Raw genomic sequence first — 23,716 nt, forward strand, 5'->3', positions numbered from 1 at the left:
GCTGGGCCAGCGCGGCCGGCCTCACCAGCCCGCACCCCGGCCGCTGGATCACCAACTTCCCGCTCACGCTCATGGTGCTCTTCTTCTTGCAGCAGAAGAGGAAGACCGGCTTCGTTCTACCCCCACTTAAAGTCTTAGTTGATAGAGCTGGTAATTTTTATGTTAACTCTCTCCGAAACTCCGTTTGAGGAATTAAAACTAGACTATGTGTTCTTCCAGACTATTCGCTATGTCAGTCTATGAATCACTGCTGCTGCTATGCCAAATTTCATCGAGATCAGTTTAGGCTTCAAACTCTAATCCACCCATCTAAACTTTTTCATTTATAATATTAGTAAGATAAAATTATTTTTATTGTTAATAGTGTATAATGAGGTGTTTTCTTCAGGTAAAGAGGATATCAGGATAGCGGAGGAGAACATCAACTGCACATTCCTGCGGGACCTGAACAAGCTCCCCCAGGAGGAGTACGGCCAGTGCAGCGAGGACCTGCACACGCTGCTGCTGCAGTTCTTCGAGTTCTACGCGCAGTTCGACTTCCAGGAGCACGCCATCTCCATCAACAGAGGAGTGCCCATCAGGAAGCCGAACGCTCTGCCTCTGTACATAGTGAATCCTCTAGACCAAGCTATGAATGTCAGTAGAAATGTAAGTTACGAGGAATGTGAAAGACTCCGTCTTGAAGTGAGGAACGCCGCTTGGATTCTAGAAGAAGGACTGGAAGGGAAGAAGGGTGATGACTGGGGAGTGCTGAGGCTCATAGAGAGAAAGGACTCGAGAGGTCTGAAGCAACTCCTGAGGGTCGGCAACTCACATCGACTGGTTTCAGTCAAGGACTTATTCAGAGAGGATGACGAGGATGTACCTGTCGCAAAGTCAAAGAAGACTGATGAAGAAATGGATAAGAATGTGAAAGAAATGAGCAGAGTAAATGTAGAGAAAAAAGAACAGAAGATAAAGTTTAAGAATAGTCAGATAGCGAGTGAAGTGTTCAGAATAAGGAGAAATAAAATTGTATGATTGGATGTTGTTTGTTTAGTTTGAGGACTATTACAATGTGACTTTGTCCATAGATAATGTGTAAATTACTGTTTGTTACCTGTATATAGTAAATGTATGTATCAAAACTTTTTTAAAGTAAACGAACTTTTTATTAAGTTTGATATTTTCTTACAAGAACCATCTACTATTGAAAATAGGATTTTAATTATACAGAAGACAGAGAACGACAAGTACAATGGACTACTACAGACTCCTTGGTGAATGTGACGATTTGACTCAACTTAACTCTATCCTAAAGTTGCTTCGTTTTGGCGCTAGAGGGCTCTAAAGTTTGTTAATTATTTTACATTCATTCAAATATCTTGAGAATCCTTAAATAAATTTTATTCATACTGAAACTATGTTTTTTGTTTGTCAAACTACATCTTTTTCTGGGACAGAGAATTATCATCAAATCATCAAATTCAATTACATTTTTGTAACCGTCTGTACTGTACTGTTAAGTTTTTTACTTAGATAGACTGTAATTTAAAAGATTTTTGGTCTCTGTTTAAATTTTTAATTAGCGAACGGTTTCGGCGCATTACAGTATTTTCGTATATAATTTCGAGCTTAATTACGGGACATACAATGCAACTCATAAGTTAACAGTCATTTTTTCAAAATTTCGTTGTTATCTATGAAAATTAAGACAATAAGTTACAAGCTACAACATCACCGAAGTATCGAGATAAAAAAATCCTGCGTTGACTGTGACTGTACTCGCAGTTCCGCTAATACGTGAAGTTCAAAAGCTATTTTCACGACTATATTCCGAGTACAAATGCAATTAAAACAATCAAGTGTTCGTTACATAAACAGTCGTTGCCTTATGCACAACTAGATATTGATAAAAATATTACCGGGCTTTAAAAGAACGTAAACATTATTTATTACTATTTCATTTATTATTTACTAGCTTTCGCCCGCGACTTCGTCCGCGTGGAAAATAACAAAAGTATATATGTCTTCTTCCAGAATGTCCTGTAGATATCTCTACCAAATTTTATAGAAATCTGTTCAGCCGTTTAGGCTACAAAATTTCACAAACATCCATCCATCCAAACTTTCGCATTTATAACATCTTTTAAAGCCTGGTAGCTAAGATTTCAATAAAATTACAAAAGACACTTTCGTATCAAAACCGTTCGTCAAATTATAATATAAACAGAGACCAATATTCTTTTAAATTCCATAAATCTGAGAAAATGCTGACACTGTACAGGCGGTTGCAAAAATATAACTAATTTTGATGTTCGGGTTTTCGAGTCCCCTGATGATTTGATGAAAACTTAAGTTTCAATATAAAAAAAATCTTTTAAAGGCCTTTCTAGATATTTGAAGAAATATGAATAATAATTAGCAAACTTTAGTGCCCTCTAGCGCCAAAACGAAGCAACTTTGGATACAAATAATAAGTTGGATCAAATCGTCATATTTTCAACCAAGGAACCTGCTATAGTTCATTGTACACGTCTTTCCTGGACACCTATATACACAGTTTACGAAGAAACTGACATTGAATGAAATGATAGTTTAAAAGAAACATTTACTTTAAGCTTGTATATGTTAGAAAATCAAAGCATCCTTTTTATTTACTATAGTTAAACAGAAATGGAGATTGTAATAAAAATAAAAGGTGTTACATTAATTTAATTGTTTTATTTACATAGATTTGATACATTTACATGGAAACATAATTACGATTGCTACAGCTGTAGGATCGAAAAAAAAAACAATTAACTTATAATTATTTATTATACTAGAAATTACAATTTAAATCTTAATTGCTAAGTAATCTAACTATCCAATTCGAAGTATGAATTTGGAATAATGTTTTATTGTTTAAATCACATAACAATAAAGATTTTATATTACATTTTCATATAATCACAATCACAAAACAAGAAAATTGCAAATCTATACAAGAATCAATTTATTGTCTTAACTCAAATTCATATCTTTTACGTACAAAGTTTATCTGTTATTTTCTGAGAGCTTTAACAAACAGATTTACTTTAGGAATATCGCAACTAGATTCTCCAGCAGCCAGACGTAGGAAGTGATCCACATGTGGTCCGCAGAGCTTAGTGAATGTGGGTGCATAGTGCGGGTGCTGCGCGAGGAGAGCTGCGCGTGCGCATGCATCCCCCACCCCCTCCCCCGCCCCCAATGCACGCATCTCTCCCTCCCCCGCCCCCAACGCACGCATCTCCCCCTCCCCCGCCCCCCACAGCGCGCGCATCTCCCCCGCGCACTGCACGGACCACACCGTCTCCTCGAGGAACACGTTGTACTTCTCGTTCTGGTCGAACACTCGCACCTACAACATTACAGTCCTGGTTACCTCGGCTAATCTTACTAATATGTATAAAAAATGCGAAAGTTTTAATGTATGAATGTTTGTTAGAGTTTGTAGCCTAAACTGCTGGACGTGTCTTAATGAAATTTGGCATTTACGTAGAGGATAGGCTGAAAGAACATATAGGCTACTCACTTTTCTTGTTTTTTTTTCTTTTTAATACCACGCAAACTGATTTTCGGGTAAAAGCTAGGATATAATATTAGTAAGAAGTAAGATGGATTCTAATTATTGACTAATCTCTAATTCTCTAATTAAACCCAAATTGATTTTTTCGGATTGCATACACAAATCATTAATATATTTTTTGTAACACATGTGTATATTTAAAATGAGACCTCGTCCAGCGTGTAGTCGGGTAAGCAGACTTCACAGTCGAAGTCCAGCAGCGCCAGCACGCACAGCAGCGCCGCGACGCGCGCGCGCGCCCCCAGCCGCGCCCGCAGCTGCTGCGCCGCGCGCCCCGCACACCCCGCACACCCCGCGCACCCCACAGTGCGCGCCGCCGCGCCCCGCACCGCCGCCTCGTCGTCCTCCAGCAGCAGCACCAGCGCCGCCCACAGCCGCGCCTCCAACTCAACTGGACCACATACAGCTAGCGTTGGTCGCCATACAATATGTAAAAACTATCACATCAATACTAATATAATAAAACATAAACACATTGTTATGTAGGGTCTCAATAACAGCATACTTTTAAATCATTATTTTTAAATACATTACGCTATAGGTTACTTTTTACGATATCTAGAGGGTGAATTAATTTAAAAAATTACGCAAAAAAGGGATAAAACTAGTCAATAGCAGCAAAGAAGGAAGATTGCCATTGTAACGGTAATTTTTGGCCACTGGCAGAGGTCTTCGTTACCATTTGTTATTTTAAAATTTGACATTCGCAGTTTTGTTTGGAATATTAAAAAAAAAAACAATATCATACGCATGACCTTTTTTTTTAAATACGCACTTAACTTTGAAATAACTTTGAAATTACTCACATTTATCTTCTTCACATAAATCATTTAATTCCAAATCAATTAACATTTCAAAATTCTTCTCTAAAAAGTTGGCAACCACATTCCTGGTACTCAAACTGTTGCGGGATGAACTACAATCGTATATCGTTCTTATTGCTTCAAGAATAAGGTCGCCTTTCACTTGAGGCTCATTCATCTTATCCGTAAGGAAACAAGTAAGACTGTAGAGGTAAATATGGGTCATATTTTCATGCTCTGACGTCACGAGTCTCGTCAGCGAGCGTATGACGTCATCATCGCTTACGTCATCTTGTATCATATATTTGTAACTATTCCTTTCTAACGACAACAATTTCAAGCATTTCTGTTTGCATTCTAAATATTTTGTTGTTTTCAACACATTGTATAATGTTTTAGTATAATTTTCATCTTTTCTTAATTCGTCGATAATGTTGTTTTCTTTTGATAAAATAGTTAAATGCTCCTGAAACGCGTCTTCGATTTCCAAATCGTTATTTAAAATCAGTAAATAGTTCAAAGCCGTTAATGTCACTTCGTAACTATAATGTGATAAGCATATATATATAATTTTTATTGTATCGTCATTTTGTTTGTATTTATTAGTCAATACATAGTACAAATTGGCTGCGTTTGCCAAACACACGTCTTTTCCGGGCAGAGACAACATATCTTTACTTTTTAACATTACATCGAGATAGTAAATTATTTTGTTTATCGTAATCGTATTTATAAATGATGGAAATCTGAAAAAAAATCAATAAAAAATAATATATCATAAAATTTATAAATTAATAAAAATGACTTAGGGTAAAATGAATATTTTCTGTTTCTATACGCCCCTCTTCTGTCAAATTTACTCATTAGTATTTGGGATAAGACGCATAACTAAGAAAAATATTTTTCTGTGCGTCTCCACACATCTAAACACATCTGCATATGCAGTCTATGGGTCTTTTCGCTATTTTGGCGAATTAAAATATTTAAAAAGGGGGAAATATGGTGATAAATAAAGAATAAAAGATGAGTGAAATGAAACTGACTTCCAAACGAGCTGGTTAATCATATTGGTGTATTGATGCGCTAGGAGGTGGCAGGGCGCGGCGGCCGGCTGCAGCAGCCAGGCCGTGCGCTGCAGGCGGCGCTGCAGCCCTGCCGCCTCCGGCACCGACAACTTCTCCGGTTTATTCTCCAGTAGCCTTGTCACCTGGGGAAATAAATACCAAAGTTTGGATGGATGTTTGTTACAGTTTGTAGTCAATTGCTAAACGGATCTCGATAAAATTTGGTATAAACAGGATAATCTGGAAGAAAACATAAGCTACTTTCGTTTTTTTAATTCAAAGCATACGGAGTCGCGGGCGAAAGCTATTTGTGATAGTTTGTATGGATGGATGTTTGACAAAATATGCAATATAATTGATAGACGTCGCCTGATAAAGTATTAAGCTAGGTCTAAAAGTAGGGAAGATAAGACCTAACATTTATATTATGTTACTTTAAGTAATGTAGTATTTTTACTTATACGACATACCTGCAAAAGTATCCCGTGACAAAAATTCCTTTTGATATTTTGATCACATAACAAAGAGAGCATTTCTTCAATATGTGGGATATACCTGGAATTGAATTACAAAATAAGTTACTTATAACGTAAAAGTTTAAACCTACATTCACATATAAATTGTAGTTGATGGAGAGGAAAGTCCGGAAGGACACATAGGCTACACACTTTTTTTTAATTCTACGCAGACGGAGTCGCGGGCGAAAGCTAGTAATTGTATAGTATGTTTACTTGGCGGGCGGCAGCAGGGGCGGCAGCGCGCGCGCGGCCAGGCGGCGTGTGCGCAGCGCCGCGCTGTGTGCGCACCGCACCACGCACTGCGCGAACCGCGACAGCTGCACACACACGTCACATACAGCACGCCACTTCACACTCAAACATGGCAATACGGCGAAGAGTTACTAATGGATTTAAAAAGTTAAAACAGACAACTAGAAGGAAAAAACTCACGAAGTAGACAACTAGAAGGTAAAACTAACAAAGTTAAGTAGACAACTAGAAGGTAAAACTAACAAAGTTAAGTAGACAGCTAGAAGGTAAAACTCATGTAGTTAAGTAGACAGATAGAAGGTAAAACTCATGAAGTTAAATAAACAGCTAGTATTAAAAACTAAAACATCTAATGTAGACAGTTAGAAGGAAAGATCACCAGAAGCTAAGATCACCTTCAAAAAGTAACTTGACGAAAGTAACGTACAGATACAAAAAAATCTCTTTTATATAAAAAGAATAGAATACCTTAAGGTTGGAGACGGTGCCCTCCAGCGCGGAGGGGTACAGCCTGCCCAGCAGCAGCAGCACGGGGAACAACGACGGCTTCTGCAGCTCACACTCCTCGCTCTCATTCGCTTCTTTTAGTTTCTCCTATACACATTCAATCATTTAATTGAAATAGCAAATCGACACCATTTTGATTTCATAAATACGATATTTAAGATGGATGGATGTTTGTTAGAATTTGTAGCCTAAACTGCTATAACTGCCTAAACTGGATCTCCATAAAATTTGGCAGAATAGTCTCGCAGAATACATAGGCATTTCTTTTTAATTTGACGCGGACAGAGTCCCGGTCGAGAGCTAGTTAAATAAACAATGATAATGACCAGCATGAAGTCATATAACTGGGGATATCGCAGGAAGAACATGCGGCCCGTCATGCGGTTGCGTGCGTGCACCGCGCCCCCCGCACACCCCGCACCCCCCCGCGCCACCCCGAACACGCGCACCACCAGCGCGCTCAGCAGCAGCGTGGAAGAGTTGCGTTCCTGCATATTGCAATAAACCTTCAGATCTCAAAGTACAATCAAAGATTTTGTCGGTGTCTTAAGCAACTATCGTTTTGATATTTTGCGACGAGACGCGGAACAAAAGAGTATAACTCAGTTTATAAATGTAGGAGAAAAAGTCGTTTAGACACGGCTAGTTATTTATTATAATCGCTATGGTTGCATTCAGCAAATTAGTTATTTGTTAGAGGCGGAGCTTGTCTCGTTGCAAAGCAAGGCAATTTGTCAAAAGTGGAACACCGTGGATTTCCACATAACTCAGTCGTTTGAATGTTTTTGTACACATTGGGCATTACAACCAATTTGAAGTAGTTTATAAATGTGTCTGTAAATGTTAATTATTTCATTATTATTATGTCGTTTACACAATTAATTACTACATAATTGGTTTGTAAGAGCGAATTTTGTTTTTGTTTGTTGTGTAAGAAACATATGTTTTCAAAATGTTACACCACGTGTTTCCACGACTGTACACGTTACCTCCCACGTGGGGCGGTCGAAGCCCCGCAGCGCCAGCAGCAGCACCTCCCCCACGTAGGGCGCCACCGCCTGCTGCAGCGCGGCGCAGCGCACCAGCGCGCGCAGCACGTTGCTGCAGTGCGCGCGCACCGCCCCGCCACCGCCACCACCGCTACCACCCTCGCCACCGCCGCCACATAGCCGCATCAATGTTGTAACGCACTCGTGGAAAAACTTCGGCTTCTCGCTCACTTGCAGCTCCGTTGTTACTAGCGCCTGGAAATATATCACGAGTAAAACAGAAATATGCTAAATAATGATTTGGTTACTAAGTAATGTAGGGAACGTTACTCTCAAGTCTCTAAGCCTGCTGTTGACAAAATTCAAATGCTCAATTGATAAAAAGGGTCCTCCTATTGGTTGAAATTTTAAACCATGATAAATTTTTGTTATTAGCTTATAGTGTTATCCCTTTCTGGCAAATAATTATTTTCTATTTACTCATCCTTTACATGTAATCGCGTTAAAATATATAGCTTAAAGTGTGTCGTAAGTGTAAGCCTCTTTATTAAGAAAGAAAGATTCGAAAATTTACTATGATTGTTATGCTACATAAAGAAGTGTATGTTATTTTGTTATATTAGTATAGTTAATAAAGAAACCTGTATCATGAAGGGCAGGCCGGCGGAGCGGCGTGTGGCGCACAGCGCGCCGCCCGCCGCGCCCGCAGCCCCGCCCGCAGCCCCGCCCGCAGCCCCGCCCAGCGCGCTCAGCAACGAGCGCAGCCAGTCCCGCGGCAGCGCGTGCAGCCTGCTGCTGCGACACTTCCACAGTCTATAAGTAAAAAGAAAGATTACAATTTTAAGTTAAAAAAAAGAATTAAATCGTGTATTTTGTGTTTTAAAATTCCAATTTGAAAAGTCCCGCGTAAACACTTTAAACTGTCATGGCGTCATATTAATATTAACAACGACAATGGCGCCGTGGAAATAAAAAAAAATAAAATGGCTTTATTAATTTCCCCTTGGGCAGGGTACTGGTATCCAAACTAGGGTGGCGTCCTGTGCGATGGATCACCGGGCCCTTGCCCCAGAGCACAGTGAAACTTACAATAACAGAAAAAATAAACAAGTATGGAAATATTTAGAGTTACTAAAAAAGAAACTAAAACTATATGTGAGGCATTGGTAATGTGTAGTAGTAGGGGCAGGAAAGTGAGACGTCACGCTGACAAGTTTCTCAATGTCTGGATAAAAATAATTCTATACCTGGCCAGCAGCTGCGTGAAGCCGACATACGCCTGCTCGAAGGCCCCGCGGTGCTTGGTCTCCGCCAGCAGCTTGGTGAAGTGCTCCCCCATGGCCACCACCTGCTGCTGCGTCAGCGTGCCGCGCTCCCGCTCCTCGCCGGCGATGCTCAGCCGCGAGGAGATGCAGCCCAGCACCAGAGACACCTCCTTCACCGACCTCCAAGCGCAGAGCAGCACCATTTGAGCCGTTACCGCCCCTTTATCTTCTAACTCTTCATTCCTGAATAGATTGAAATCTTAGAATCCGTCGATATCTGTCAGATCGTCCTGCTAGAAGTGAGAGATGCGTACTGCAGGTGAGCGAGGCCGTGGCCCGCCATGTCCATGGGCAGGTGTCCCTCGGGCGAGGAGTTGTTGACGACGCAGGCGACGGCCGCGTTCACCGCGAAGCACGTCTCCACTATCTCCGCTATCAGCTGCGACCACGGCTGCGACTCTGATATTGCTCTACAACATCAACACTTTTTATAACTAGTTTTTTGTCTAGCTTCGAGCGTGTGGAATTACAAGAAACATAAGTAAATAGTCTTAATGTTCGTCCAGACTCTCCTCCACTTGAATGCCAAATGTCATCGACATCCGTTCCATTCAGCAGTAGGCTACAGATTCTAATATCCATTTAAAATTTTGCATTTACAACATTAGTTAAACTAGCTTTTGTCCACAAATCCGCGCTTTATAAAAAACTTAATTTGTAGCCTTTGAGTTCTTCCAGGCTACATCTACATGTATGTCGAATTTCATCAAGATTCGTGCAGATATTCTGATGTTACAAACATGCAATACTTAAAATATCTTAGATTACAATGACAGAAAGAGGGAGTCAATTTAAGTCCCTTTCTCTTTACCACCCTTTTCTTATAAGGAGAGGATGGGAAGGGGAAGTGGATTTGACGGTGGAGGAGATGCACAGAAAGGGGAAATACCTCTTTATGTGCGTCTTCTCCGTCGGATAGGGGTAGGCAATGCATCTGCCATTGCGGATTCCTATGGGCAGCCGTCGTTTCGCCATTTTGTCGAATTCAGATGACCGCTTGCTCGTTTGTTACCTTATATTATAAAAAAAGACAAACAGAGACGTAGTTAAGACAGCGGGATGTTGAGGTATGCGACCTGGGGTCGAGCTGCTGCAGCAGGTGCAGCATGCAGTGCAGCGCGCCGTACATGTGCGCGTGGCGTGCGGCTCGCAGCACGCTGCGCTCGCACGCGCGCACCTCGCCCAGCAGCACGTGCAGCACGCGCCGCAGCGCGCCGTGTACCACGCACTCGGCCACATCACTGACAATTCATTTATAATTTAACTAGCTTTCACCTGCGACTCCGTCCGCGTGGAATTTAAAAAAAAATGAGTAGCCTATGTGTTCTTCCAGACTATCCTCTACATCTATGCCATCGAAATCCGTTCAACAGTTTAGGCTTTAAAATCTAACAAACATCCATCCATCTAAACTTTCGCATTTATAATATTACTAAGATAAGATTGTTTTAATTTATATTTTTATAGACTATAAGTTGTTTAATTATACGTGTATATTCTTGCCTCCCTTACTAGGTTGATTCCTTTATTAAAGAAGCCGATGACTTCCCTTACTTCGTTTAATATTATTACACAATTTACAAAAAAACAAAATAAACAACAAAACAACGACACAATACGTAGATCATGTTTGTAAAAAACTTTGTTTAACTCAATAACTTTAACCCAGAGCATTAGTGGCTCAAAGGTTTAACTTGACTTGTAATTTACAAGTCCTAGGTTTGAATCCCGCCATGTAACAATGTGATTTTCAAATTGCATATGTATATAAAACAATACAGGTCACAACGCCATCTGTTAGACAGAAACGCTAACAGGCCCTATGATTAGATCCGACTCGAAGGACCATTTTTACTTATACTGTTTTAATTTGATTGTACTTCTCTTTTCCTTTTCCCCAGCTTCAACTACTTTTTTTATAATATATTTAGCGATATTATACTGTCTACAAATTGAAGCAATAGTTATATTCTTACGTGTCTCCCTGCAGCAGCTGCGGGCAGCGAGCCACCAGCAGGCGCAGCTTGTATGCCGCAGACACGCAATCCGGGGGCTTCATGGAGGAGGCTTGACTCAGGATGGACTCCACATCCAAGCCCGCAGCAATTCTCCCACTCTGCACAGATATATAAAGTTGGCACATGGGTTATAAGAATGCTCCTTTATACGACGTGTCAAGTTTAAAACTGGAGTCTATTGAATTTTTCGTATTTAAAAAATTAAAAAAATGTTTTTTTTTATTAATTAAGTGTTTTTTTTAAGTTTTTTCACCTCTACAAGTTCCCGAGGACACGTCAGTAGGATATTCAATGCAAACATCTTGTTTGACTCGTAGCTATCTTCAAGGCATTGTAATAAATTTTCTACATAATCAGCTTTCCATGTTCTGCAATAATAAATATACAATGTAAGATTTTGAAATACATAACACTGCTTCTTAAAGATTTTTAAGGCTGTATTTATTCTCTGACTAGGACTATATTTTTTTTAAATACAACATTTTTTTATTTTTTTGTGAAATTACAATACGACCAGTATTCTCGTATACATTCTTGTGACAATTATTTTTGGAAACAACAAGAAATTAACAATTATAACCGAAAAAAAAACTGTTTTGTGGACAACTGTAGATAAATTTGGAAAAAAAACATAGTATACCTTTGGTAACCTTCGTAGTTTGTCTCCTCGCACCAGACCAGGAGCTGGAGGGCCACATAGCGCCGGCTGTAGTTAGCACCAAACATCAAACAATCGTAGCAGAATTCTCGTAAATCCTCCAAAAATGTTACATAATAATCGCTCTTATCACAACTGCCATTAGGTGTGTTTTGCCTTCTGAGTACTTTGTAACTATCTTCTAGACGTTTCAAGAACTGGAACAAAATATCAATAATTACAATTTGAATAAACAAAAAAAAGGAAAAAAATAGCTCTAGTTGCGTTTTTTTTAAAGAAAATGTGTTATTAATGGTGAGAATAAAAAAAATAGGAAAAATCCTTAAAAACCGAAATTCCTTAGGTATCTTACCTTTTTCATAAGGGAAAGTGTAAGTTGTCGAAGATTGGGAGCCTGTGCATTCACGTTGTACTTGAGGTACCACAGCACCAGCTCCAACTCCTCAGGAGTAAAGGCCTCCGTACTCTTCGGAGATTCCACTATTAAAGATAGAGTCAGAACACGAGTCTGTAAGGAGAATTTCATAAAAATAACGTACTTTACTGGTCACCCTACATAACCTAAAAGATTTGACAGATTCAAATGTTAAGAGCGTGCGCACATCTATGACTAAACTATCGCACAATGGTTGTGCGATCGTCGATTGTTTCGCAGCCAATTCAACTGTTAGTCGCACAACTGAAAATCGAGTAATGATCACCTTTACATCAGCGCAAAGGAATCACAGCGAGACTAAAGTTGTGCGGTAGTTTAGTCAAAGGTGTGCGCAGGCTCTTAATGAGATATTGAAACCTAACCTCATCGACAGCACTAACAGCGGCCATTTTAAGTACATCATAGCCAATGAGACCTTTCCACTCCCCCTCTTTTTCCACCACTTTTCCAACGGCATTGGACTTTCGAACTACGCTTAATAACATTAAGACACATTTCAGATCTTCACGACCGTTCTCATTTGTGGTCGACAGTTCTTTTATATACGGTAATCTGAAAAAATAGAAGCTTTTTTAATTTACTAAAAAAGTGCAGGTATTTAATTATTTCTTTCCATATATCGAAATAAAAAAAATCTATCTCTAAACACAGGCCTATATCACTATGTAATAATGTTGCTTTCTGATAGTGAAATGCTTTCAGAAATCTCTTTAGTAGTTTTTAAGTTTTTTGGTAACATACACAAATACTTTAACAATTTTATTATCGATTCGCAGTAAAACAGATTCTTCTACTCACAGACAATCTAAAACATTATGTTGAAGCCTGACAGCTTGCAGGAGGATATTCTCCAGGATGTGGAGGACCGAGGAGTCGAGGTGGTGGTGAGCGACGTGCGCCAGGATGGGCAGCAGCCAGCACTGCTGCAGCTCCGCGCTGCCGCACTCGCGGGAGTGCTTCTGCAGCAGGTTCTCTAGAGCTGTTGTCGCCTAACCACATACCACGGACTAGTTACAGTGTTTATTTATTTTATTGCTGTAAAATAAATCTGTTACACTGGAACTGTGTATTTTCAGGGTTAGTGTGTTTGTGTTTTTATTTTTTTCAGTCTCTCAATAGTGATCGAGTTTTATGGTACACATTGGTTATGCAGGGTTTCAGCAAATACTGTGTATTTTTGTACATTGTTTTTATTAAAAGGCCTTACAGTAACCACACGCTATAGGCTATATATTTTCACGCTATTAAACTTAGAGAGCAAGAGAATTGAAAAAGGTTGTTCAGAGAGAAAGGGACAAAAAACACAAGCCAATAGGAGCAAAGAATCATGGTTGCCATGGTTTCTTAAATTGTCAAGCAATAGCGAGGTCCTTCTTTATCATTTGAGTATTTGTATTATGACATTTGTAATCATAAGTGTTAAAACATAACCTATAAAACAAAGTTTTGTGTATCAGATAAAGCCGTGAAGAAACAGCTAATTATTTACGTATTTACAATTATCTTAAGTACTTAACATTAATTATTAAACCTTAAAGGGATCTCAGCTTAAATTGCCAGCAGTGACACTTTTAAATTTTCTTTTATTCTTTTACTGTTTTCTCTGTAATTTATGTTCAAAGTGTGTGTATGTGTGTAATATGTGATAGTTATCTGATTCAACATTTGTTATGAAAAAAAATATTTTCTTGTTAGCGCTGTATACGTCTATCATCTGTGTGTTCTGTGTTTTTGTATTTCTTTGTCTATAATATACTTATTTTTGGTTGTGAATTTTAAACAGACAATTGGTGTACCTAATAAATAAATAAATAAATGATCATTGTGTTAAGTGTTAGAACTTCAATACTCACACTAGCTTGCACAGCTTGCACGTCCAAAGCCGCGATGAGCTGTGGTATGGCGTGCGGCAGCCTGTGCAGCAGGCAGCGCGCGCCCAGCTCGCCGCACAGTGACGTCACGCACACGTAATAGCTCTTGCGGCTCGTGTCCAGTGACGTCAGCGCACTAAACAACTTGTCCAACCCTGACTCGTCACCTAAATAAAAGTTTCTTTTTAATATAAAATAGCCAAAACTCAAAGCTAAAATATAAAAAAAGTATGATTTTCATCAAATTTTTTTACTAATATAAATGCGAAAGTTTAGATGGATGGATTAAATGGATGCTTCTTGGAGTTTGTAGACTAAACAGCTGATTCTCTATGAAAAGCGTAGATATAAAGTAAAGTGTGAAGAGTACATAGACGGTTTTTTTTCTAAATTCTTTTTTTTTAAATAATTTTTTTTCTAACGCGGACACAGTCGCAGGGGAAACCCAGTAAGAAATAACTAAGAACTATTAAGAACACAATATGCAATTAAGAAGTTAACCCTATAACAACCATAAGTTATTTTTTAACAAAAAATGTCTAAATAATTACTAAGTAATTTTGCAGAAAAAAAAATCAGTTTTAATTCTGTGAACAACTTACTAACTTAAGCAATAATTGAAGAACAAAATTTAAATCAAAACGCCAATAGCCTAATGAATTTGCGATCACGTGGTCGAGGGTTCGAATCCATTGGACTATTGTCGTGAACCAAGCCTAGAGCTTAGTTGGAATGATAAAGAAATATTAGTAAATTAATAGAAATCTAGTAATATTAAAAGAAATTGTATTATCTTACCCTTGTTTCTAAGATGAGTGCAGTATTTAACGATATGTCCCAGTATCTGTGCGGTGAGATGTCGCACGCTGTCCATGTAGTGCTCGAGGTGAGACCACACGAACACCAGCAGACTGTCCACCAGCTTCAGACCGAGCTGGGGCTCGCAGCTCGCCAGCGTCCTGCTTATCTGGACCAATGTCCTCGTCACACCCAATGTGAATGTAGACTCCGAGTTAGTTCTGGAATATTTTATTAAAAACATATAATTAACACCAAGGTAGAGAAAGCCAGTTTGTTTTTGTTTTTTTTTTTTTAATTTCGCGTAGACAGAGTCGCAAGCGAAAGCTAGTTTATTGATAAAATATAAGTATTGATAAACATTTAATGGCCAACTATATACCCTTTGAAACATGGAAAATGTGAGCAAAATGACTAAAGAGAGCAAATCGAAGGTACCAAGATAAGGGAATCAACAAATACGTTTTGGTCAATCAAAATATGTTGACAACAAAAGAAAAAAAAAGAAAAGAAAAACAAACTGTGCAAAAAAGAGTACGAACCAAGAGTCTGTAGAAGTAGACATAAAAAAAATGTTTTATGGCTAAATAAAGTAATAAATAAACATAAGTTATTTCATTTTTCTGTAATGTACCAACCTTTCTCCAATAGCCACAATGTTATCAGTGAGTAGAAGCAGTGCGCACTGGTCTCCCACATTGGCGGTGCTGAGTTCCTCCGCTGAGACCACAGTGGCCATCGCAGAGTGTAAGCTCAGCTGACCGCTTTCAGTGCACATTAGTTCTGACATCTCCTGCTTGCTAGGAGCAAACACCTAAAAGTTGGTACAAGTCCTTATTAAAGAACACAAATTCAAGTTTATTAAAATATTTTAAACATGTTTTTTTATGTCCCAGGCAGCAATTTGCCTCATGAATAAGATAATGAAAAAACATCTAAATTATGTAAATCTTACTAATGTTATAAATGCGAAAGTTTGGATGAATAAATGTTTGTTAGAGTTTGTAGCCTGAATGGCTGATTAGATCTCAATGAAATTTGACATAGATGTAGAGGATAGTCTGAATGAACTCATAGGCTGCGACATTTTGTTTGTTTTAAATTCCACACAGATGGAGCCGCGGTTAAAAGCTAAATAATAATTTTACACTTACCTCACACCATGATTTGGGTCCAGTTTCTAAAATATACATAGTCAAAAATAATATCCCACAAACTGACTTAGTATCCATTGGGACATCATCGTCAAACATTAACTCTTTGATAATTAATTTGATTTCATTAAAATTATATTTCAACTCTGTATTATTGTTGCCAATTTTCTGTACAATATGTAGCAGCAGTCGTAGTGTTAAGTGAGCTAATTCAAATATTTCATTTTTCTCTGTCGGAGATAAATTTTTACAACTGGAAATAGAACAAGAAAATAGTTCAATTAAACAAATATGCTAATATGTGATGTTGACAAGCTTTAGATCTATTTTTAAATATATATAAACTAGTTGTCGCCCGCGACTCCGTCCGCGTGGAATTTAAAAAATAAAAAGTGAATTGCCTATGTGTTCTTCCAGACTATCCTCTACATTAACACCAAATTTAATCTGAATCTGTTCAGGCGTTAAGGATACAAACTCTAACAAACATTCATCCATCCATCTAAACTTTCGTATTTATAATATTTGTATGAGAACATAATTTTTAATAAATATTCTTTAATAATGTAATATGTAGTAGCAACAGCCATATTTAAAATTACTTTAAATTATGTCTCAGCGTTTTACTTGATAAGGCTGTTCTTAAACTGCAAATACCATAAATAAATTCACATTTGTCATATTGTAAGTAACACAAAGGTAAATGTTACATTTGTTTCAGAATTCCGTATGTGAAGTTAATATGTATTTGCTAATGTTAGAAGCAATTTTTAAAAGTATTTTTTACTTACTTAATTGTTTCTATACAACAGCGCAAACTGCTTATCAAATATGCTGCAAGTTTTATTTCTACAAGCTTTATAGCCTGCGCTCCTGCTGGGAAGTTTTCTATACAGCTTGCTAATTTTGGTACAAATTCCTTGTACATTTTATACAGAACATTGTCAACTGAGCAGTTTTTGATTATCTCTTCAGCTAAAGCTTTCGAAAATGGTTCTTGGAGATGGTCATTCTTTGTGATATACCTGAGGATAGTGTTTATGTTAAGAATATTTAATGAAATCTAATACTTTCTTCTATATTTAATGCTTACCTTACTACAAAACATTTGACCGGATGCTTAATTTCAGTGTGTAGGAAAATTAAAACAAGAAAATTTAAAGTTTTTTCATCACAATTATTATTTAAGTTGTCTCTCAAAATGACCAGTTGTTCATCCACACTGTTGCTTTGATTAAATTTTTCAAATATGTCTCCATTTACTATAATAAAAATATCAATCTTATCATTAGAGATATTCAGTATTTCATGGCTTTTAAGATACAAACTATAACATTTAAATACATCTTTGCAGTTTTATTTAAGTTTTACAAGATAGAAAAAAAGAACAGCGAAAGATTTTAAAAATTTAATTTATTAAAACACAAAGTGCGTTTAATACATATTTAAAGAATCAACTTAACCTATTTTATTTATTAAATGTGGAGTCAAAACAACAGGATTAAAAGCTAAAGATCCCTTCATTTTTTTGGAATTCGTTCCACTTATCCTTAATGTTAAGCCATTCATATTGAAAAGTATATTTTCATTCACATTTAGTAACTCAATAATATGTTTAAACTTTGCTTTGGACACTTGTTAACGTGCATTGATTTTTAAATGTTGAATAATGTAATGTGTCTTTGTTGTCATGAACTAGTGTCATTCTTGACATTGACATTTCGAATGTCAATGTCAGTGATCAGTTGTTTTCAAAATGCAAAAAGTCTCTCTGCCAAAGCTTGTTGTCTATACTAATATTATAAAGAGGAAAGATTCGTATTTTGTAAGTATTGCAATAACTCAAAAACTACTGGCCCGATTTTGAAAATTTTTTGATCATTAGAAAGGTAATTTATCTGTTAGTAACATAAGCTATGTTTTTATTATTTTTTAAATTCACGCGGGCGAAGTCGCGAGCAATACCTAGTTTATTATAAAAATCTAAGCTCGGTATTGGTTTACATGAAGTTGGTTAAATATAGTTAACTTGAGATTTTATTTATTTATAAATATCGTATCAATTAGGACTTTTATAGATTTTAACATCGTATTAGCTTGGATAATCAGTGCTGTCGCACTTGTTTAACAAAATGTTAAATTAACTACTGTTATAATATGTTTTTGACCGAGGCTATAAACAGGAGGTTCTCAATTTGTCCAATGTCTTTTCTTACTAATTACGTGAGAGCAAACAACAACCAGGTTTTTTAAGACCTTTAAACAAACTTTAGACAGGATAAGGACAATTTGATTGAGAAGTATTTTTTTATTAATAAGAGATTTATAGTTAATAATAGAAAAACAAACTACATTGTATAATTTTTAATTTCTTTATTACTTACATTTAAATAAATTACTATTTTTTACTATCACACTATGGACCTATTCAGTCTTATTGGGCAGTAGAGCGGTTTCCTTTTCCTCCTTATCACTGGCAAGTTCTTGTTTCTTCTCCATCTGACATTTGTGTGGGACTTCCTCGATCTTTTCCTCGAGGGCTACCTTCTTGACGGCTATCCTGTCGCTGTCGTTATTATCCCCTGGAACAGCATAATGTTATGATTAAAATAAAGTCATATATAAAAATAAAACTGGGAGGAGGCATTTGGAGGAAAACGATTAACATAGAAATGAAAAATTAGTGTATTTCTATACGGAAGTAGAATATCTGTGCACTATGTTTGAACTTCAAATAATGTCCACATTATCTAAAAAATATGCGAAACACTGGTATTTTGTGTAAAATAGGTTTAAGAACATGAAGTAAGGTTACAAAAAATAATAAAAACGAACGTCAATCGTTTTTGTTAGTTATTAAATAGTGTTAGAATTAAATGAGGATAGTGGTTAACACGAAGGAGGACAAACATTTGTTTAATCATTAAGGTAAACAAATCATCGAACGTGTAACGGAATTCTCCAGAGTCGGCTTTTTCGTTACAGTGTCAATTGGTAACGGGCCACTTACATACGATAAGTATTAAAAAGAAAAAATCGCATGTTTTCGAATTATATTTCAAATTAAGAACTCCATCATTTTTTTTATTTTAAAAGCATTTTATATTAACCGGAAGTCAAAAATAAACAGAATTGACCTTTCTTTCAAATTACGTTTTAAATTTTTTGACGAATTTGACCTTTTTAACTTATGAATTACACATTTATTCATCATATGAATAAATAATAACTTCCTTATATTTGTTTCTACCATCACCACATATTATATACAACATTATAAAAGATTCAAGTTAGCACGGCGTGGTAGTGACGATTGTTTACCATATTGTCAATAACAGAGACGATAATTTGGGAGCTGTCAGTTGTACCTGTAGATTTGTGCCTACAGTGTTGATGGCGCTATTAACAGCCGTAGAAACTGTTGCCGTTGTACCATTGATGAGCGCCCCTATCGTACCTATAAGAGTTGTGGCGAAAGTGGTCCACGCCGCGACTACGCAAGTCAAGACACATGCATAAAGGTTACAGTTATTCGTGCTGGAAGATAAACAGTATTAGGAAAAAGAAAAAAGATGAAAAGAAAATTTGAAGATACTCTCTGATTGGATTATTAACTTTTACGAAGATTTGAATAAGAATGTAAAGTCGTGCAAAATATTAATCGAATGAAAATACTTATGATAAATGATATCATGCAAGTCGGATTTTAAATATGATTTTGTTTAGGGTATTAAATCAATATAAAATATTATTGAAGTGAAAGATGTGATGTGAAATAGCGAGTTTATAGACCCATTTACTTATCATATGTGTTATGTGTCGCGTTTTTGTTTTGATAAACGATATTTTGTTAACTCACCAGAGTTTCCATCCCCTCCGTAGTATCCGCCGTGGCCCTTTGTAGCGGGGACCGTCTCTTCTTTAAGGGCTTCCGGGATCGTTTCCTCTTTGATAGCTTCCTCTGGCTGCAAAGAATCTAAGGCTTTCTCAGGCTTTGCAGGCTCCGATTCTTTCTCAGGCTTCCCTCTCGGTTTCTCCGGGTTGGAGATGCTCTGTATTCTCTGGACGATACCCTTCACAATCGGGTTGTTTTGGATAATTTGGCTGATGGGTCCTGGTTGTGACACCGTCTGGCTCTCTTTTGCCGGTTGTGCAGCTTGTGGTTGCACAGGCTCGGGCTGTGGCTGAGCTGCAACTTCAGGTTGCACCTGAGCTGGGGGAGCCGGGATTGGTTTGGACGGGACTGGCGCGCTATCCTGCACCACTGGGTCATTTTCAGGTTTTGCATCCGTAGGAGGGGCAGCCGAAGGTCTTACCTGGTTTATTATATTTTGAACGAACTGATTGAATGAATTTGATCCATTTTCGAAAAATTGACTCATCTGTTGCTGGAAATTGTCCCAGACGGAGGGCGGGCGCGTCGCAGTTTCATCGGCCTGTGCGTCTGCCGGGGCGCCAGTCGTGCTCTGCTGATTAAATAAACCCGGGAGGGGGTTCCACGATGGCTGATTGCCGGCGGCACTCCCGCCGTTTTGGTTCGAAGGATTGATGATGCCATTGAATGTATTCTGCATTTGAGTAAGCGCTTGTCCCATTGTATTTGAGAAAAATTGGAATACCTGGCCGAGGGGGTTGTTAGACGATTGGTCGGTGGAAGGGTTGGCAGGAGCGGGGTTCGTTGCGCCGGTTTCGGCGGGGTTAGCATCGGCCTTAGCTTCCAAAACTTTAACACCTTCGGAGAGAGTTTGAACGCCAACCTCGAAATTATTCTTTAATACTTTTAGGCGGTTTTCGACTTCCCTCAGGTTGGCGGTGGCTTCGGGGTCCACGATGACCGCCTTTGCGCTCTGTGGGTTGAGGTAGCTTTGTACCGACTGCTGGAGGTTATCGAGCTGAGCTAGGAATTTACTTTGCATATCTTTGATATCACTTTGGATCGTCCTAAGGTGTGCGCTGTTCGATACCCAATTCTGGAAGTCATCGTTGATATTCGTAACGCTCTTCCTGAAAACATTTTCAGTGTCTAAAAGCTTTTGTTTAATGTCAGCTACGAAGGAGTCTCTTTCGTAGTAAGATTCGGGATTTTGCGTCTCGTGCTGCTGCCGTTGCGGCGGGCCGGGGTTGCTCAGGTCGATCTCCAAGCGTTTAATGTTCGGACTGGGTTTGTCCTCACTGGGGATGTAGTCATTAGAATTTTCATCTATCTCTGTCAGAGTGTCTTCCACGACCGCGACGGGAATGACATCGGGGACTTTGCGTAATTTCTCAGCCTGAGTGTCTTCTACCGGTGCCACCTGGACGGGTTGGGCATCCTGCGCATGCTCGAGGTCGAGTGGGTGAGCGTCGACGCGGCTCGCGGCCAGGACCAGTATCAGTGCGTATAATCTCATTGCGGACGGCGGACTAACCGGGCTGGCGGCGGTTCCACATTTATAAGAGGAGCCTAACGGTGCCGCAGGCCCTCCGAGCGCGCGTCTCGCTAAATGTTTCTGTCACTATTTGTATTTTAAACTATCGGAAGCGCTCGGCTTCACTCTCTCATTTAAACTCATGCACTGAACTAAATACGATTAAAAGTTTTCTCTTTAGTTATTCCTTTTTTACAATATTCTTTCACATTGACCTTTGAGATCGTTATGTCGTCATTCCACTGAATGTGAATTTCACACGTAATTCTTTGTTGTGAGGTTTTTTAATTTCCAGGAGAGGCGTGGTTTGTTCAAAGCTCTGCTTTTGGAATAGGCCAGTGAACTTTTTATTTCTAAATTATAGAGCTGGTTATTTATTGTACATTCGCCATTGTTTATTTCACAACATAAGGAAGTTTTTGTTGTACAAAATGTAATACCAACTTAACCAAGATACATACTTTTAAACAAGACAGTGGGAACTTTTTAAAGTGTTAGTTATCGAGGGGTTGTAAATGTAAAATAACGAAGAGAAAGTCATTTTGTCCGCAGCAGTACTAAACATGCTAAGGTATTCCGCGAAGTCGTAAAACTAAATTTGTATAGTTTGACAAGATACTAGCTGTTATAACAAATGTTTGATGTTAACGGTTTTTTAACTTTTATTACATTTGCCTAAAAATTCTAATAGAATCAATTTGTTGCTCTTTTGTTACGGTAGAATTTGAAATATCTTAAATTTATTTGTTTATGTTCTAAGTTTTATCTGTTAAATATGCACAAGCCATAAGTGGAGATTAGTAAGTAACTTAACATTAAAAGTGTTTCGTTCCATTTCTGGAAATCAAGACAAACATTTACAGATTTAGTTCTCTTAGTAACAATGAAGTAAGAATAAAAAGATATCGAGGTTTTAACATTTGAAGTCGGTCTTTGAACTTACCGGTTTGGGGTTCGATCCCGCAGCGGGTAAGGTATGTATCTGCAGTTTTGTAACCTGTTCGAATCTCGTTATCACTTATGAGGCAAGACTTCTGTCTTACACGTTTTAATGATTTTTAAAGATACCTTTGGTAAATAGCTCTTTACCGAATGAACGATAATAAAAGGTGTAATAAATATTTTATATTACAGTAAAATTGAACCTAACCTAAACCTAAACCTATTCACATTGATCAACAATTATATTTGCTAGAAGCGTATTTATGCTTTATAGATTTATAGATGTCAACTTGAATACTATTATATTGAAGAAAGGCTAAGTCAGTTTGGCCAAGGCGATATTTAAATTAATGTGGTCCTTTTGTATGACCATTTGAATACACATAGAATAAAAGCATTATTTTTTGTACATTTTCTGTAGCTACTTATGGTAGAGTTTAATTTTCTTAACATGGTTAATATGTACGAATTAAATGAAAACACAATCAATTGTTTTTTTTATTTTTATTTCTTCGGAACTTGGTATGGTCAGTTGGCGGGTCAACCACCGCTCCCCTCCCCGTCTGCCTCTCGGGTCCCATCGACAAAAACACGAAATTGACATCGTCGTGTTGAGAGGCACAGTTATAATGGTCGGACCATATTGCCTTATGTACCTTTAATAAAACTGGCCAGAGTTAAGAGGTTATCTCTAAAATAAGTTATTAAGTTTTATGATAACTATAAAATTTTTATGTGCAAAATCAATGTTTTTCATTTTGTATTTCTCTTCTAATAATTTGTAATTATCCACTTATATGGCTATTGAAATACAGGGAAATGGAAATTATCTAAATAATTGTATAGATAAGGGAAATTATGACAAATAAATTGAATTGCAAATTCACAAAACATCTTCAGTACGATTGTATTTGTCAATGTGATGTGTACTGCGAAACTGTTAGTCGCAAATACTGTACATTGTTCTAGGAGATGTTTGTGTTGTGGGTCAGTGAGTTAGCACGGACCTGCGCGTGCGCAGCATACCAACACAGTCCGCATTGAGATGATGCGACCGAGAATAACATAAACACTTACATTTGCACTATTAGTTTATTGTTTGCTAAAAATAAAGAACATACAGAATTGGTAGTTGCAGTAAAAGTTAACACGATTGGCACATTTTTTCTCATTTTTATTAAATTGGGATCATTATTAGGCCAATGTAGAAAGTAAAAAAAAAGAAGTCGAAGAGCTTAAACCTCTTTCCATCTTTTGAATGTTGTATTTTGTATATTTTATATGGGTTAATTCCAGTAATAATAATTGTACTGATTTAAAATATTGGTGTGACCATACGATTCACTAAGAATTCCTTTAAAAGTTAATTTTGTATATAGTT

The 23,716-nt window shown here is 37.7% G+C and overlaps 3 protein-coding genes across 3 annotated transcripts in view; 1 reads left to right on the forward strand and 2 right to left on the reverse strand.

Moving 5' to 3' along the window:
- LOC106100863 (poly(A) RNA polymerase, mitochondrial) overlaps nucleotides 1-1,400 on the forward strand; it is a 3,445-nt gene extending 2,045 nt beyond the window's left edge. The window contains exons 6-7 of the mRNA XM_013279927.1: nucleotides 2-150; nucleotides 389-1,400. Coding sequence (XP_013135381.1) covers nucleotides 2-150; nucleotides 389-1,020 — 781 coding nt within the window. The 3' untranslated portion in view covers nucleotides 1,021-1,400. The remainder of the gene's footprint in view (nucleotide 1; nucleotides 151-388) is intronic.
- A 1,625-nt stretch (nucleotides 1,401-3,025) lies between these two features.
- On the reverse strand, nucleotides 3,026-17,683 carry LOC106100864 (thyroid adenoma-associated protein homolog). Its single transcript, XM_013279928.1, has 26 exons — nucleotides 17,449-17,683; nucleotides 17,079-17,247; nucleotides 16,777-17,010; nucleotides 15,986-16,238; nucleotides 15,470-15,645; nucleotides 14,832-15,052; nucleotides 14,016-14,200; nucleotides 12,961-13,151; nucleotides 12,525-12,714; nucleotides 12,079-12,234; nucleotides 11,709-11,923; nucleotides 11,322-11,436; nucleotides 11,027-11,166; nucleotides 10,127-10,291; nucleotides 9,305-9,460; nucleotides 8,973-9,233; nucleotides 8,367-8,538; nucleotides 7,726-7,980; nucleotides 7,063-7,224; nucleotides 6,698-6,823; nucleotides 6,191-6,294; nucleotides 5,930-6,014; nucleotides 5,439-5,602; nucleotides 4,399-5,141; nucleotides 3,742-3,983; nucleotides 3,026-3,364 (listed from the first exon to the last, which is right to left on the reverse strand). Exons 1-26 carry the CDS (start codon nucleotides 17,552-17,554, stop codon nucleotides 3,026-3,028), a joined length of 5,325 nt encoding a protein of 1,774 aa, XP_013135382.1. The 5' UTR covers nucleotides 17,555-17,683.
- A 651-nt stretch (nucleotides 17,684-18,334) lies between these two features.
- LOC106100895 (actin cytoskeleton-regulatory complex protein PAN1-like) lies at nucleotides 18,335-21,399 on the reverse strand. Its single transcript, XM_013279962.1, has 2 exons — nucleotides 19,845-21,399; nucleotides 18,335-18,567 (listed from the first exon to the last, which is right to left on the reverse strand). Exons 1-2 carry the CDS (start codon nucleotides 21,373-21,375, stop codon nucleotides 18,410-18,412), a joined length of 1,689 nt encoding a protein of 562 aa, XP_013135416.1. The 5' UTR covers nucleotides 21,376-21,399; the 3' UTR covers nucleotides 18,335-18,409.
- Nucleotides 21,400-23,716: the final 2,317 nt, after the last annotated feature.

The sequence above is a fragment of the Papilio polytes genome, unplaced genomic scaffold, assembly GCF_000836215.1.
Source record: "Papilio polytes unplaced genomic scaffold, Ppol_1.0 DF824035.1, whole genome shotgun sequence".
In the NCBI taxonomy this organism is placed as follows: Eukaryota; Metazoa; Arthropoda; class Insecta; order Lepidoptera; family Papilionidae; genus Papilio; species Papilio polytes.